Genomic DNA, 16,213 nt, shown 5'->3' on the forward strand with positions numbered 1-16,213 from the left:
TGGCGTGGCTCCGGTGCACCGGGGGACTCGCTGGGAAATGCGTGGATGCGGCTGCTCTGCTCTGCTCGGCGTCGCCTCGCGTCGCGTCGCGTCGCGTCGCGCCGTGTCGTGCCGTGTCGCGCCGTGCCGTGCCGTGTCGCGTCGCGGCGACGCAGCTGTGAAGTGCATCGACAAGTGTCGCGCGGCCCCCGGATGCACGTGTGCGGAAAAACGCGTGTCTTCTCTGTCTGTCTGTCTCTCTCTCTCTCTCTCTCTTTCGCTCCGCGGCGAACCAGTGCCGCACGGGCCGCGGAAACCGTGTGTGTTCGTCCGACTGGAGACCACAGTCGCACGTGCCGCGGCCGATCGATCCGCCGGAAGTGTGAACGGCACCCTTTAAAACGGCCGCCTCTAGAACCACCGTCGCCAAGGTGTCCGCACCACGGACCACTTGCCGGAGCCTGGACTATCTCTCTCTCTCTCTCTCTCTCTCTCTCTCTCTCTCTCTCTCTTTCTCTCTCTCTCTTTCTCTCTGCAGCTCCGTAGGTAGCGCACGAGATATCACGGATTTCCCAGGATTTTCTGCGTGGAATCGGAGCAGCGTACGGTTTGTGGGGGTGGCTTGTGGGATAGAGACAAGGGCTGCGAGAGCCTGGGCTGACTCTTTATAGAGAATTTTGTGGAAATCGTGTCGCATAGATGCGATTTTTATCGTTTTTCAGGGAGAATTTGGGTACTGTGATTGGGGTAGTTTGTGGGATATCGGAGTTCGTTTCAGATGAAGGATTCTGGTAATGTGGGCAATGTTCTTCTTTTTGTATTAATCGTTCAAGATGCACGTATGTACATGATTTTTCATCATATTTTTTATGAAATGTGTTGGATGATACGCTAAGGATAGTTTGTGGGCTACTGGCAAATTGTTTTAGATGGAGGACTCTAGTAACCTAAGCAGCGTTTCTCTCCGAGTCTTTCAGTGAGTCGTGAATAATGTATACACGATATCTCATCATATTTTTACGAAAGATATTGGGTACTATGATAAGGGTAGTTTGTGGCTGATATTGGATCCTTGCTTTAAATAAGAGACTCCGGTAACTCAAGCAATGTTCCTCTGTAGGTCTCTAAATGAATCGTCCAAAAAGTATTGATTTTTCATCGTAATTTTAATAAAAGTATTGGATACTATGACAAGGGGTCGTGATAATGTTTACTGGCACCTTGCTTTAGATTGAGGGCTGTGGTAACTTAAGCAATGTTTCTGTATGAATCTCTAAATAAATCATCCAAAAGGTATTGATTTTTCATCGTAATTTCAGTAAAGATATTGGATAGTATGACAAGGGTAGTTTGTGGGCTACTGGCACTTTGCTTCACATTAAATACTCTGACAAACCAAACAATATTCCTCTGGGTTGTTAAATAAATCGCTCGAAAATTATTGATTTTTCATCACAATTTCATGAAACATATCAGATACTATAATAAGGGTAGTTTCTAGTCTACTAGAGTCCTCTCTAAATGCAAAGCCTGACGAGTCAAAAGTCTCTATCTTTTCATTCTCCCACGCGGAACGTCCAAGATAAACAAATAATTTTTTTATGGAAGACATTGGATACCACGATAGGGGTAGTTTGTACGCTTTATGGGCTCTTCCCCGAGCGAGGATCTCTGGAAACCTGGAAACGACTATTTCCGCGTTCTCTCGTACGAATCGTTTAAAAAGCACGCGACTCTTATCATCTTTTTACGATGAACATTAGGTACCTCCATAGGGGTAGCTCGCAGATTTAACATGCACAGCGCACCTCGCCGTGTCTTTCAATAAATCGTCCAAGATAAACACGAGGCTTCGTAATATCTTCCGAAGACAATTTTATACTGTGATGGGGTAGTTTGCGAGCTTCGGGAGCGTTCCCGTGGACGCAATATTCGGTCCAAGGATATGCACATTTGTCATTATTATCTCCTGGAATGGTTTAGGGGAGTTAGAACGTAGTCTAAGGACACTGGTCCCTCTCTAAAGCTCCCTAAAGCTCTGCCATAAATTTTGCTTGAAAAAATAATTTCTCCGATTTGTAACATTTCCATTTAATAGGACAGAGTACACTTCATGCATGTCGAATCGAGTCTTGTGATTCATTGAACGCTTATACTTTTTAAACAATTCTTTTAAACGAAACCTTGGTCTTAGGAAAATTGGAATGCGATATAATAATGTTAGTTATTCTTTGTTCGACTGCAAAGGGTTAAACTTGAAGGTAACGGTTGCCATATAATACATATAAATTTGCTGCATCGTAGTGCAAGGGGTTAATAACACCGGTGTTCTATTTCCATTTTGCTAAAGTCATCGAAGAATCCCTCTCTCTCTCTCTCTCTCTCTCTCTCTCTCTCTCTCTCTCTCTCTTTATTATATATACTCAACTCTCGCACTTAGCAGTCGCTGCAATGAACTTTAACCCTTTGCACCGAGACGTCAGCTTCTCGCTATCACGTTCTAAAATAATGTTTATATTGACTTTAGATTAAAAATATTGTTAAAATCACAATCGTCGATACGAGTCACAAGAATCAATATGCACTTTGTCACATAAAATATAAATACTACGAGAGCCAAGAAAATGATTTCAGGTTACAGTTCAAATGACATCGAGGGTAAATGATTAATAAATGCAAAGGGACGTAGTGACATTGTTATTGCACGCGAACTACATGTAAAAGGATCGCGACATCCCCTCGACCACAGATAAGACTGTCACAGCATATCAAAATCGCGGAAACAATCGCAGCGGTAGCAAGCAAGTACTTTCGCGACACGGTCGCGGAAAAGTCTCTCTCTCTGAAAAGAAATGATTTTCGTGCTCGCTCGATCGAGGCCTCTCCGTCTCGGAGTCTACTTCCTGGTTCACCGAGGATGACACCGGGTCCACGCCTCCAGCGGACCGTGTGCTCGGCTTACTAGTGTTCCTCGCTCTATTTCCGGGTGTTTTCTTTGGTGATGCTTGCAGCTGCGAGCCGAGCGGAGCCGCAACGCGGGCCCTGATTTTTCGCGTGTATTTTTGGAAAGAGTTCTCTCTCTCTCTCTCTCTCTCTCTCTCTCTCTCTCGGTCTCCTACGAAGAGTCGAGGCCGATCTCCGGAAAGAAGGGAGAGTCCGATCGCGAGCACCAGGAATTTTTTCGTACGCGGTGAACCGCGTGGATTCGTGACCAATGTGTTCCCGGAGCACCGGCTGACGGCGCTATTGTATTTTCGACGGTGTGTTGAAGTTTAGTCTGGGGGCGAGGCGCTGTTGTGATTTCGGCTCGCAATTGATGGCCCGGGAAGTTCGGGTCACGCCATGGTTCCCGGGTTTTACGGGGTTTCGGGAATTCGGAGCGATACCGGCTTCTCGGATTATAGAGCGCTTTACGATCGCTCCAGCGATTCTCATTTCGACGATCCCGATAGTGTCACCGTTTCGAGGTGCTTGTTTCGACGCTTCTCCGTTTCAGTCGAACGTAAAGGCTGGCAGTTTCTTTTCGTTTGTTAACCCTTTGCGCTGCGAATTTTCGTCGCGGATACATTCAATCATGTTCGATCATTGCGGTGAACTCATTCGGCGTTAATTTCGTAGATGTGCTCGATTCAATTTATTCTAAATTAAACTCGTCCATTAGTAATACCACAAAACTTGTATTTGTTTATAAAAATAAGAATGAATTGATGCAGATCATTTCTTATTTTCATTAAATTTATTCAATCATCCCTCGTGGAGAGACCTTCATAATTTTAACTACATTCCGAGTTTCTTTACCATTCAGAAAGAAATGAACAACATTTTATTATTTGCAAATCTAAAGACTGTCATCGCGTATTAAAAGTAAAAGTAATTCGCAAGGTCAACCATTTCCGAGACACAAGCGTCCTTTATTTTATAAATATTCTCGTCGAATAATTCGTCAGAGATGCGATACTTTTTGAGAACATTTGGGAGAAGATGCAGCCGCGTATAGAAACGGACAGGAAGGGCACGTGGAAAATCTGTAAATACCGAAAAGTCGGCGGGTGAGTCGATCGTGACGATCGGCGAGCGAAAACATTCGTATCTCGGAAACGGTCGATCTCTCGACCCGCGTTCCACCAAAGCTTTTTTACTCGTCGCGACGTGTCCCCTCCCGCGTGCCACGCGAACACCGTAACGCTCTCGTCGAACACCCTGTACAGTCAGATCGAAATTGTTCCAGTTTCGGACCGTCGAAGTCAGAATTTAGCGAGCTCTCTTTGTCCCGGTGATTTAAATCCTCCGCAACCGGTCCTTCGCGCCGTAAATATTCGAGCGACTAGAGTGGCGGGATCGGGGTGGAGGAGGAGAGGGGGAGTGGGGAGGACGCTAAATCGATCAGAAATTTAATTCTTCCGCGGAACGGACGGTTCGGAAAGGTTCACGAATTTAGCACGTAGATAGAATAGGCGGCGTTATATTCCAACGGTGTGTCCAAAAGCACGGGGGAATCTACCCCCCCCCCCCCCCCCACCCCCTCGAGATTTAAAATCGATTCGCGGACGACAGACGCGCTCTCGAAGAAATTCGTTTTTAAGTCGTCGATTCTATTATTGACACGGTCGCAGCCGCGGGGATCATTGGAATTCTTCTACGCTCCTGACCCACATAGCCGCGGTATCTCGAAACGTTTCGCATGAAACCTTCACGGTCCCTTAATCAAATAACACCCCATCCACGTATTAGCTTTCTCAGCGCGCGGTTCTGTTCGCTTTCCGACCCATTCAGACCGCGCTCCCCTCCCGCCCCCCGTTTCCGCTGAGAATCTTCTCCACCACGGGACTCCAATTTTCCCGAGTAACGTAACATCTGCGGGAACGAAGTTGTTAATTGTGTGTAAAAGTATCGCGTGGCTCATTATCAAATTTCTTTACGGTGTACCATGTGCATGAAATGCACTATTTCCTATAAAATAGAGAAATTAAAAATCTATTTATAAGAGGTAATATAAGATTATAATATGATCCCAATATAAGAGGTTATCAAATTTGATTTCTATTTTAATATATTATAAAAATTATATTGTATTACGCTTAAATTGCAAACGGGAGAAACTAATATTTTTACGGCAAATAATAACTCTTCAATTTCGGTATTATTTATTTAATTTCGCTAGAATTTTCTAGTAGATTTATGCCAAACGCTAGATTTATACTAGATTAATACTAAACGCCTTTGAAAAGGCATTGAATGTTAATGATAAACAGTCCGAAGAATTTGGTTTTTATTTATTTCAATTTTCAATTTATTCCGTCGTTCGCGATCTTTTTATTAGACGCGTCGCAGGTGCAGAGATTTTCATTGTTACGGATACTCGAGACGCGGGGTCCGGCTCGCCGCGGCCGCGTGATCACGGCAATCGACATAATCGGCCTCCGGTGGCGCGCACAATGGATCGCAGATGTGCACGATTCGCGGCCACGATGCACACGGACGGTGCAGGTGCAAGAGGCATGCGTGAAACGAGGGCGTCGCACGCTCGGTCTAGCCTCTAGCGTTCCACGCAGAGCAGAGCTGTGAATCTTCTCCAATTAATCTATCCCGCGTACGAAAATACACCAGACTCTCCTCTCTACAACAGCTAGGCCATAAGCATTTGGAAAATATAGAGACTGATCGATAGCATTTTATTATTATCGCGACGGGAATGTATCTCAGAGCATCCTCGTGTGCCATATCGTGATTTTAAAGTGGCACCATCGAAACTAAAACAGCCGAACGATCGATAGATCCTTCGTTCGATTATAGTTAGATCGATGGATTTTCGGGATCGATAGATCGGCGATTTTTATTGTAGTTTAACCTAAACACCGGAAAAATTTATTTTAATTTTTCTCGTCGATCGTATGATTTTTCGATCTTATCCTCCGAATTTATTAATTGACCTAATTACTTAATTTTAATTTTTTAATCTTATTCCCCGATCCCTATCACGGCTTAAGAACCGACCTGCAACTTTGTTGTTTCATTAAAAATCAAAGATCACCGTCATCACTATAAATATTTTCGAGGGGCAACGCACATGCCCTCTTTTGGGCTCGGCACGCGTCTGACTATGGTCGACGGTTTCTACTTGCGGCGACCATGGCTGCCGTGCTCTCGGTGTTGCTCGCACTACACCAAGCTGTGTTCGGTCGTCCGGCGTCCTATTAACAGTGCCGGTTAACCGCGACAATATTTTTAACTAACGCAAGTAGAATTAGCCGCCGATGTGCAGACGTCCGAGCTAAATCATTCCGTAGCACACTCGGCGCGTCCTAGCATCTTTCATCATCGAATTATTCGGGAAACCGGGCGGCTAGCGCGGAACAACGGCCCGGCCGAAAATCTGCCGTTTAAACAATTCAACGGCACGAAAAAAGAAATCGAACGGAACGCGAATGGGAAAAAATTCTCGACCTATTTACTTTTGCACATTGGCGTAACCCATCTTGTTTCGGTCGAACCTTCTGTTAAACGATGCAGAAATGACCACGTCCGTTGTCCCGATACTGTCGAAATTGTAATAAACGTTCCCTCGGAAATGATTAAACAAATTTCTACATTCAATATATATCCATACCTGTTGTTCTTACAAAACAAAACGTTAATTTAACGAAATCAAGTATATTTAATAATCGCTACATTCGCGTTGAATATTATTAAGCAGATAGCTCGATTAAAGTATTTTTTTTATAAAAAAAATTTAACTTCCTCGTTCTTCGAAGTCTTAATAATTTATTCCGGTAATCCATGCGGAAATGAGCACATCCGTTCCAAAACTGTCTCATCCGTTCCAAAATTATAATAAACATTCCCTTGGGAAATGATTAAAAATATGTTTCTATATTCAACTGCACGGTACGATAAAATCCACTCTTGTTATTCTTATAAAACGAAACATTAATTCAATTAAATTAATTACTTTTAACAATCCCTACACTCGCGTTGAACAAACGCGATTAAACAGCGTCGAATTCTTACTTATTCCTGGTAGGCTGTTAAACAAATACGTTGCGACCGCTTTGAAATTAACGACTCCGTCATAGAAAAAAAATTCCGTTCGACCGATTTCCCTTTGATCTCCGCCGATGAGAAAAAAAAGAAAGAAAATTCGTCTCGGCCGGCGCCCGTGCAATCGACTTCGAATCGAAGAGAAACTGGATCCCCCGAGTTTCGAATAGTCTCGTGAACGCCGCGTGGCTAACCCAGACCTGGCACTCGAAACCGAGTGGGTTTCAAGACCGAACATCCTCATAGGAGTTATTTTAATAATGAGGGTGTACGCGGCGCTCTTTGTATAGCCTCTTTCTTTTCCTCCTGGCCGCGCCGGATCGCCGCGTCGCCGTCGCACGCGTTGATTATTTCCCGTTCTTGCGTGCAAACGCTATCGATTAATTGATTGTTGTTATATAAAAAAGAAGACGCGCGCAGATGCCCGACCGGCGGGTACTCTCGTGCCGTGAACGCGACTCGATCCCGGTGTACGTGTGTCCGCTGTGTACGTGTCGGAGAACGTCCACGTATGCGGAGCACATCCACGTATGCGGTGAACGTTCGTGCATGTGGAGAACAGCCACATATGTGGAGCATTATGTACACGTAGATATTTGTTCCCGTTAGATCGTTGACACCGAGCATTGGTCGAATGTGTGCTCTCCGACGAGCCGAAGGATGCCTAGTTCCTCGACGGTCAACGGGGAGTAAGAGAGGCAGAGAGAGAAAGAGAGAAAGAGAGAGAGGGGGAGAGAAATGTAACTGACCGACATCGCCGCGGCCCGCATGTGCAGCATCAAAAATGCAGCCACCAACGTGCGCTGTCTATAGACGGTGCACCGCGCGCGTTTCGCCCGTGTTTCCCCCGCGACTCGATCGAACACGCTTCAGCTCGCTCGCTCGCTCGCACGCTCGGCCCTCGCGACCACGTTTCAATAGAATTCAACGGGCATGCACCGACAGATTCTCCCGCTTTCCCATTCTCTTCTCGCAATCGCTACGCCGATCGATCCTCGCCTTCTATTTTCGCGAATCGATACGCTTCTCCGACCGCGAGAACGGTCTTCTTCAATATTAAAGCACAGTTTCGAGCTCTCTCGCTTGCCGAACTCGACTCAACCCGCCGAACTCTTCCTACATTTTTCACTGGCGCGCACGACTTTCCCCGGCTTTTCGAACCCGTTCAATTCTTAACGTAAGCGCCGCGGCGCTTATGGCTGCCACCGGGCTCGAACCGTTTCTGAAACTACGCTTCCGTGCCGATGTAGTCGACAAAGTCTTTATTAGGATGTTTACCGTGCACGAACTTCTTATTTTCGATTTTATCAGACAAATCGCTTTGATTTTATATTCGTATGAACCCTTTTCACTACGACTCCTTCCATGCTGCGTCGAGTAGCACTTGTTGTCGTTAATATTGTCCAATAAATTTAATTTCGATTCGAAATAAATTAATAATATTCGTCTTCTGGTATCACGAGTCTGACTCGTTATTATAGTGCAAAGGGTTAAATATATAGATTATGGAATGTAATTTAGAAAAAGGTTGTACAGATATACGATGGATTCAACCCTTTGACGTACCATTTCATTCGCAGTTGAAGAAATAAGGATTCTAGTCGCCTGGAATGATTTCTTTAGAGGAAGAAAAGTATCACTCGTCTGCATTTGTTTAAAATCTGAAATATTATATAAGTAAAAAATAAATAATATTCGTACTTAGCAGATTGCCGCCGGAAGGCACCGTCGCGAGTCAGCCGGTCGCGACCATTTTCCGCGAAGAGTCGTCGCGATCTCGGGAACTCTGAAAACCAGACATCGCGAAATTGTGACGTTTGTTCGCCACGCCAGAGCGGATTCCCCGGGTACACAGCGAATAGTAATCGTCTCTGTCTCTTAGGGGATTATTAACGAGAAGTTCTCAGCCGGCGGTATCGCTGTGAAAGCGTCGCGCGGCGAGGGGCGAGGCGATAGAAAATGGAGGAGGGAGCCATCCAGTTTCGTTCGAGACGGTACTCTCTCTCTCTTTTTATTTCGCGGTGAATTGATACGCTTTTGTGACAGATTTCCTTCGTTATTGAAAGGTCGACGGAATTAATTGGAGGGCCGGGTTTGCCCTCTATTTCTGCTGTTCTACCGTTTCTGACAGGTTTCCGTGAATATTTAAGAGAAGGTAGTGTATCCCAGCATCGTCGGGCCCCGTGCAGGATCGATGGGTCCTATTTTTAGGAACCGATAAGTTTTCTGACAGATTTTGCGGGACGTTTCGAAGAAAAATATCGTGCAACGTTTGCGGAGAAAAGAATAACAAATAAGTGAATTGATCTCATTTTAACGAATTTATATATTATTCTAGCGATCATGTTTCGATCGGGTGTCTTCAGAAATGTGCGAACCGTCAACAAGTTCTTCTATTTTATCTCAATGTTCTCAGCATCGTTCGAAATCTTCGATCGAACCTGCAATTCCCCATGCAACGTTGTCGCACATCAGGCAAATATATCAATATCCCATAAACAAATACATGAGTTGGTGCATCATGTCAGATTAGACGTGTTCCACGAGGCACCTGGTTAATCAGACCACACCTGCGTGGTCCATATGCATATTAAACCAGTCGTACGTCAATATCCATCAATCTGCTTCATCAATCATATCCCCAATAACAATCCACTTCGCATACGTTTACAAATGTCGCCCAATTAATTAGGCAAACGTGAAAAAATTAATCCTCGCGATGGATTCCCATAAATAAATCATGTTCTCTGCATTATGCTCCTACTGAATAAACATTACAGACGTTTGCACGTAATTGTTGCTGCATCGTGTCTCGTCGCTGGGCTGCGGACTGCATTTGTGGCAAAAATGTATAGCTGCAATTCGAAAGGTTGTAAAAATGATAATATGTTATTTCTAGTTCTATTAAAATGATCAGATAGTTGAAATGATTAAATAATTGAAGTTATTAGGTCTATTAAAATAATTGATTCTATTAAAATAAATGATTCTATTAAAATAATTGATTCTATTAAAATAAATGATTCATAAAAGAGGAAAGCTATACCAAAGTGTTTCCTATTGTTTACAATAAATGCAATAGTTTTTATTGTGCAAGATCCGCAGTCTATGCGTCACAGGTCTCTAAATATTGATTAAGGGAATACAGATTGTTGCGAAACTGTAGCTATCAAATTCTGCTCCCATAAATCCGATCTTAAAGCAGCGAAACTTTGCGGAGACTCTTCGTCTGATCATTATCGTCCGATGCGTCTGTTTCTACTGATTCCATGTTCAGCACAAAGTCGTTCAAACTGAAGCAATTATTCTCAGCAGACGTGTAGCTATAGTCTTGGATAAGCATCATCTCCGATAACAGTGCATAGAAATCTCATTCCGAAATGGATGAAACTCTTGTTTGTGCAAATATGCGTCATCGTTGCACTTATAAATTCTCTTGAATAAAGTGTAAAGTCGAATAAATATCGAATAAATGTCAGTATAAATATCGTATCCAAGAGGAGTTTTTAACAATCTGTAAGCATGTCCACGGTGAATTGAAATGCTCATTTAAATCGTTTGCGCAAACATCGATTGTCATTGCTCACGTCACTTTTTCATGGTTAATCGTCTTCAATATACAATTTCCTATGAAAATATACTACAAAATATACTATGAAAAATTCTAGATACGACAATCTTTGCCAAGATTCTTCCTCAAACGTCGGTCATAACTGTATAGATTTCTACCATTGTTGCTGACTGAAGGCACTCTTTACCATACAATTTTCCATACACCTTGTTCCAACTGATATTTTACAAGAATATATACCCCATAGAAAAGATTTTGCCGAAACCGTTTGAACAAACATCGACCAACTCCGCCAACGTCATTATCAATATCAACATCGTCGTCGTCGATCTCAGACCTAAGCAAATTCATCTCCCCGCGACACGATTGCCACCCCGCGATCCCGATGACCTATCGAGGCGTTCCCAAACAACCTCAAACCTCAACCTACTTTCTCCCCCGAGAGTCTCGCCGTGGCGGCCGAGAGCCGCGTCTCGCCGTTCGGCTCCGCGGCGATGGTCGCCGATTTTCCGCGCGGCGCGAGAACATCAACTATTTATAAATGGTTTGAACCCGGTCGCATTGGCGAACCTCGGCTTGTCCGCTCGAGCTGCCGCCTCGTGGGCCGCCGCGGCGTGGGGAACAATTCGCCACCCCATGGTAAAAATAGAAGCTCCTAGCCAGCTAGCCGAAGCTCGAGGCTAGAGCTCGAGCGGTTTGCGAGCGAGCACCGCTCTAGCGTCGCTAGAGCGGACGGCACACGGGCGTATTGGTGCGGAGCCTGAGGTGCGCGCGGAGCGTGTTCTGTCCCGGCTGTTAGCGCAGTGACGAACGCGGTCGCGGGTGACGATCATGACGACGACGACGACGACTGAGACGATCGAGACGACGGCAATGACGTTGGTGGATCCTGGCCGCCGCGTTTCCTGATCGCCGTGTCCTCCGGATCCGCGTCGTCCCTCGTGATCTCGGCCTCTCCCGCTCGGCATTTTCCGCTCGGCTCCTCGCGCGGCGTTCTCGCTCGGCTTCCGGTCGCGCGGATCGCGACTGATCCGCGATCGATCCGCGATCGATCCGCGAGGATCCGAGGGCCGATAGAGCAGCGGGCCGAAGATCGTTCCACATTCCCGGCTGAACGGCACCGGCCGCCCGTGAAGCTGACTCGCGAAGTCTAGTGAATATTTTAAGCCTGACACGAGAGCCCGCATGTAGGAAGAGGCGGCGCGGCGGCGGCGGCTGATTCACTGGTGACCGTTCCCGCACACGTAGGAGGGATCTGCACGCTCGTAAGAATGCTGCTGTCCTCCTCCTCGGGCTGCTAGGCGGACACGGCGAGCTAGCTACCCCAGGTAGCTAACTTTCGCGCCTTCGATCTCCGTCCGTGTTCGATCGCGCGTTTGAAAAGAAAGGAAAGGGAGAGACGACCGCGGGTCGCTAGAGCGAGAGACACCGGCCGAGGGACGGAGACTGGGAGAGACGGCGAGAGACCGAGAGAGAGAGAGAGCGAGAGAGAGAGAACGAAAGAGAGAAAGAGCGAGAGCGAGATAGAGAGAGAGAAAGAGAGACAGAGATAGAAAGAGAGAGAGAGAGAGAGAGAGAGGGCCACATTCCGAGCGGATCACGGATGCTTATAGAAGCGTTGCGTAACGGCGTCAGACGGACGGCGAAACCGCGGCTGCTCGGCCGTCGAGTTTCGACAAGTTCGACGACGACGGGGAAGCGGCCGCATCCTCTTCTGGTGTCGAGGCGGGTGTCTGGAGGCGGGTACGCTGACTGAAGGGTCGGCCGCGTGTCGTCCGCGCAGTGTGCTGGTGTTGGTTCGTTCGCGGGTACGTAACCCGGAGGTGGCGCGGAAACAAACCCGCGGGCTCCTCTTCCGCCGATCGCGAATCGCATCGAATCGAAGCCGCGCGTGGGTGTGAGTGTGTGTGCGTGGCCTGCGGGGGGGTGTAGTACGGTCGCTCTCTCTCTCTCTCTCTCTCTCACTCTCCCTTTCTCTTTCTCTCTCGGCCGAGGTGTCGAGGAAGGAGCCAGTGTGTAGTAGTCGAGGAAAGAGGGGGAGGAGGAGGAGGAGGAGGAGGGCATAGAGGCAGAGAGAAAGAGAAAGAGAGACAGAGGGGGGACACGGAGAGAGGGAGCCGGAGAGCGTGTCGAAGACCAAGGTGTTCCCAGGGAGAGATCGTTGCGGGCCGCGGCGTTATCGATCCCCGGCGTGTTCGAAAGCGTGTTTCAAGGCCGCGGCGGCGCGCGGTCCAATTCGCAGGGGAGCCTGGTGTGCGCGCGATCGAAGCACCGACCCAACGACCGGGATCGAGAGAGCCCCTCGGGCCTCGCGCGATCGTCGCTCGCCGCCACCTCTGCTCGCGCTGCCTTCGCTCGCTGCTCGCTGCTCGCGGCGCAGCGGCGTGAACTAAAATTAACCCGTGTCGAATCCTAGAAAATTTTCATCTAGCTTCGGTTCTCTGGCCTCTGCGGCCCGTATTTATAGCTCGGTAATCGCGGCCACCAGAAAAACCGACCGGGTGTCCTTGACACCTGTGTCCGGCCGTCGCGTCGCGTCGCGTCGCGTCCCGCGAGGCTCCTGGATCCCGATCGACGCCGGCGACGCCCGGGCTCCCGAAATCCCGTTAATCCCGAGCGACGATCGCGCGTCCCCCGATCGGCGACAGTTTTTGTGTGGAAAGTTCTTTCCTCGGCGATCTCCGCGCGGGAGATAGAGAGGTGACCGGTGACTGAAGAGAAGGGTGGCAACCGTTGCAGAGGTCCGTTGGAACGCGTGAGACGGGAAACGTGGAGGCGGACAGGAAGGATGGAGCAACGTCCAGGGGAACGCGCGCGCGATTTTTGCTAACGGGCCGCCGACACGACCACCGCGCGACCACGACGAAAACGACGATAACGAAGACGAGGAAGAGGTGGAAGAAGAGGCGGACGAGGAAGACGTGGGCGGCGGGGAGCAGAGGAGGAGGAGGAGGAGGAGGCGGTGGAGGCGGAGGCGGCGGCGGAGGAGCACCGGTGCAGAGAGATGCAGCAACAGCCACAGTCTGGCCAACAGTCCGGGGCACCGAACGGGGTGGCAGGTGGTGCCCAATTGCCTCAAACAGGTGGCATAGGCACGGCCCAACCTGGAGCGACAGGTACCGCCACCGCGGCGTCAAATCGCGCCCAGGTTAACGGCGGCAGATTCGATTTCGACGATGGCGGCACCTTCTGCGGCGGTTGGGAGGACGGCAAGGCCCACAGGCACGGCGTCTGCACCGGGCCCAAGGGCCAGGGCGCCTACTCCGGCAGCTGGCACTTTGGATTCGAGGTCTCCGGCGTCTATACCTGGCCTAGGTGAGATCTATTTTCTATTACCTAACCGTTCATATCGCGAATGTCAGGCTACGCTCGATCCTTGCCTTACAATCTCTGCTTCCTATCTATTCAAGTAGATCAGGATGTATCGATTTGGTGTTCGTTGCCTTATTTGATCCAGATTCTATCTGAAAAATACTTAGCTAATAGAGAATCTAACCCTTTCAGTGCAACGACGATGCATCGTTGTTGACTACACTTGAGAAGATGCTGTTTTCTTAACACTTTTAGAAAACAATCATTTTATTTCTTATTTACTCTTCCTTTTTCAATTTTCCAATTAACAGGTCTTACCAAATTGTTATAACTTCTTTCTGGAATTTTACCAAACTTTTCGTCAGTACTCAGAGGAATATAATTTTGAGAAGTTATTAGTATGCTCACAGTAATAAGATTCAGAGCTCAAGCTACGTGCAACTCAACCCTTCGACTGCGAAAGCCGTATACATATCTCCCCACAAGCTCACCAATTACATCGTACATATTATGTACGAAAGACGTAAACAAATGCCCTCTGCATTTTGTGGAATATAACCCTGTTGCATCGACCTATCATTGCACTAAACATTGCGTTTATCAAACGAAACTTGTTATTATATCGGAATTCCCTTTCTCTACAATTATTTTTGCAACCATCTGCGACAGCAAGTCGCAGCAAACGATTCGTTTATTTTGCTTCCTCCGTATTGATCTACAGTACACCGTAGTCAAAGGGTTAAGTGTGCTTACGCATCGCCAATATTTCCGAATTCGTTATCGGCCCACAGACATCCGCGATCCACTTATTAATTTTTGGCACGGGTTCAACCTGCGCGAGGTTTCTCCCGAAGCACCCATAACAACGGTTCTTGGTCCCCGAACAATCCTTTCTCAATCTTGTTCTAAATACCGTAGCGCGTTTGTGATCTCCCCTCTTCAAATTTACGCTCTCCCAAATTGCATTGTTACCGAGTCTCGCACAATCGTCTCGCGGGATCGTTCAAGTCGACGCGAAGTGTGATCTTCGATGGTTCTCTCGGTCGGCGAGGATTTTTTAATCGATGTCTAGCTTAGATTGTTGACACTGGCAGCGAGATCTTGTACGAGAGATTTTCTTCTACGTATTTTCGTTGGCATCGGCAGTAACTCGTTGCGATCGGACCGTGGATCTTCGTGCGAATCCGTCGGGATTAATTGACGAAAACAGGAGTTGCGTTACTGTGTCGACAAAACCCTCTTTATCGGAGACAATCGATAGACTCGGGATGATCTACGGCTGCTGTGAACTCGTGAAAATCGTCAGCATGCAACTGCTAGATGCACAAGTAATTCATCGGAGCATAATAATTGACAGAAACATGAATAATATTATTTTTTTATAAAAGAACATTGGAACGTAAAAATTACGGCTGAATTGTAGAAAACTTTGACGCTCTGGTGTCGAATATAAAACTAATTAACAAGCAACCAGTTTACGAGCTTAGCTGGAACAAAAATTGGTAAGAAAATCTTTTTCGATCCGGAACGATCGCGGTGAAAACAATTTTCCCGAGGCCAGAGATCGTGCACCGCGAAAGGCTGAGAACGCCGGATCGCGGATTCCCGTGGAACCCGTGGATCCTTGTGATTTACAGACCGGATTAGGTCGGCTCCGTTCTAATCCAGGTGTGCTGCGCCCATTGTTAATTCCGCGAGAGGATATCTCGTTCTCCAACACCGTGTTAGCGCGTCTCATCAAGCCGGATTAATCCCTGATTAACTCTTCCGCCCCGCGTCTTTTCTCTTCGGCTCCCGCCTGATCCGCGGTTTTATTGTTGCCGGCAACAACGACGCTCCTATTTGCGAAAGTTACCGCCGCTTTATCGGCCCGCGACACGACGGTACACTAATCACGGGCCGCCTTACGGATAATTGGTTAGCTCTGTCAGTCGTTCAGCGAAAGCCCCGGGTCTCAGACGCCCACGCAAAGGGGTAAACCTCTCCGCGAGCCGATCGTAAGAGGATTAACGCAATTATACAAGAAGCAGGAGTCGAAGCAGATCAAAATTCTCGGCTCGCTTTTAAGCTCGTTCACAGGGTAGGGGACTCAAAGGGTTTCTCCGCTCTTTGATCGGTTCCAAAAATGCCCTTAGCTTCTGCGGCATGGCTCGCGTATATCGGGGAATCGAATTTCAATGATTCTCGAATGTTGCTACAGCTGTCGAGCGCTAATAAGCGCGCAAGGTTTGGAATAGGGTAGTGGAGCCAATTGCCGCAAGCCAGGCAATTGCATTTAGGTTACTTTCTAATGTAACTTTATATTTAGCAAAT

General features: G+C 47.5%; 1 protein-coding gene across 1 annotated transcript in view; it reads left to right on the top strand.

Moving 5' to 3' along the window:
• Nucleotides 1–13,527: 13,527 nt before the first annotated feature.
• LOC144474816 (uncharacterized) overlaps nt 13,528–16,213 on the top strand; it is a 58,088-nt gene continuing 55,402 nt past the window's right edge. The window contains exon 1 of the mRNA XM_078190131.1: nt 13,528–13,903. Within this exon, the coding sequence (XP_078046257.1) occupies nt 13,593–13,903 (311 nt within the window). The 5' untranslated portion in view covers nt 13,528–13,592. The remainder of the gene's footprint in view (nt 13,904–16,213) is intronic.

Source organism: Augochlora pura, chromosome 9 (genome assembly GCF_028453695.1).
Source record: "Augochlora pura isolate Apur16 chromosome 9, APUR_v2.2.1, whole genome shotgun sequence".
NCBI lineage: Eukaryota > Metazoa > Arthropoda > Insecta > Hymenoptera > Halictidae > Augochlora > Augochlora pura.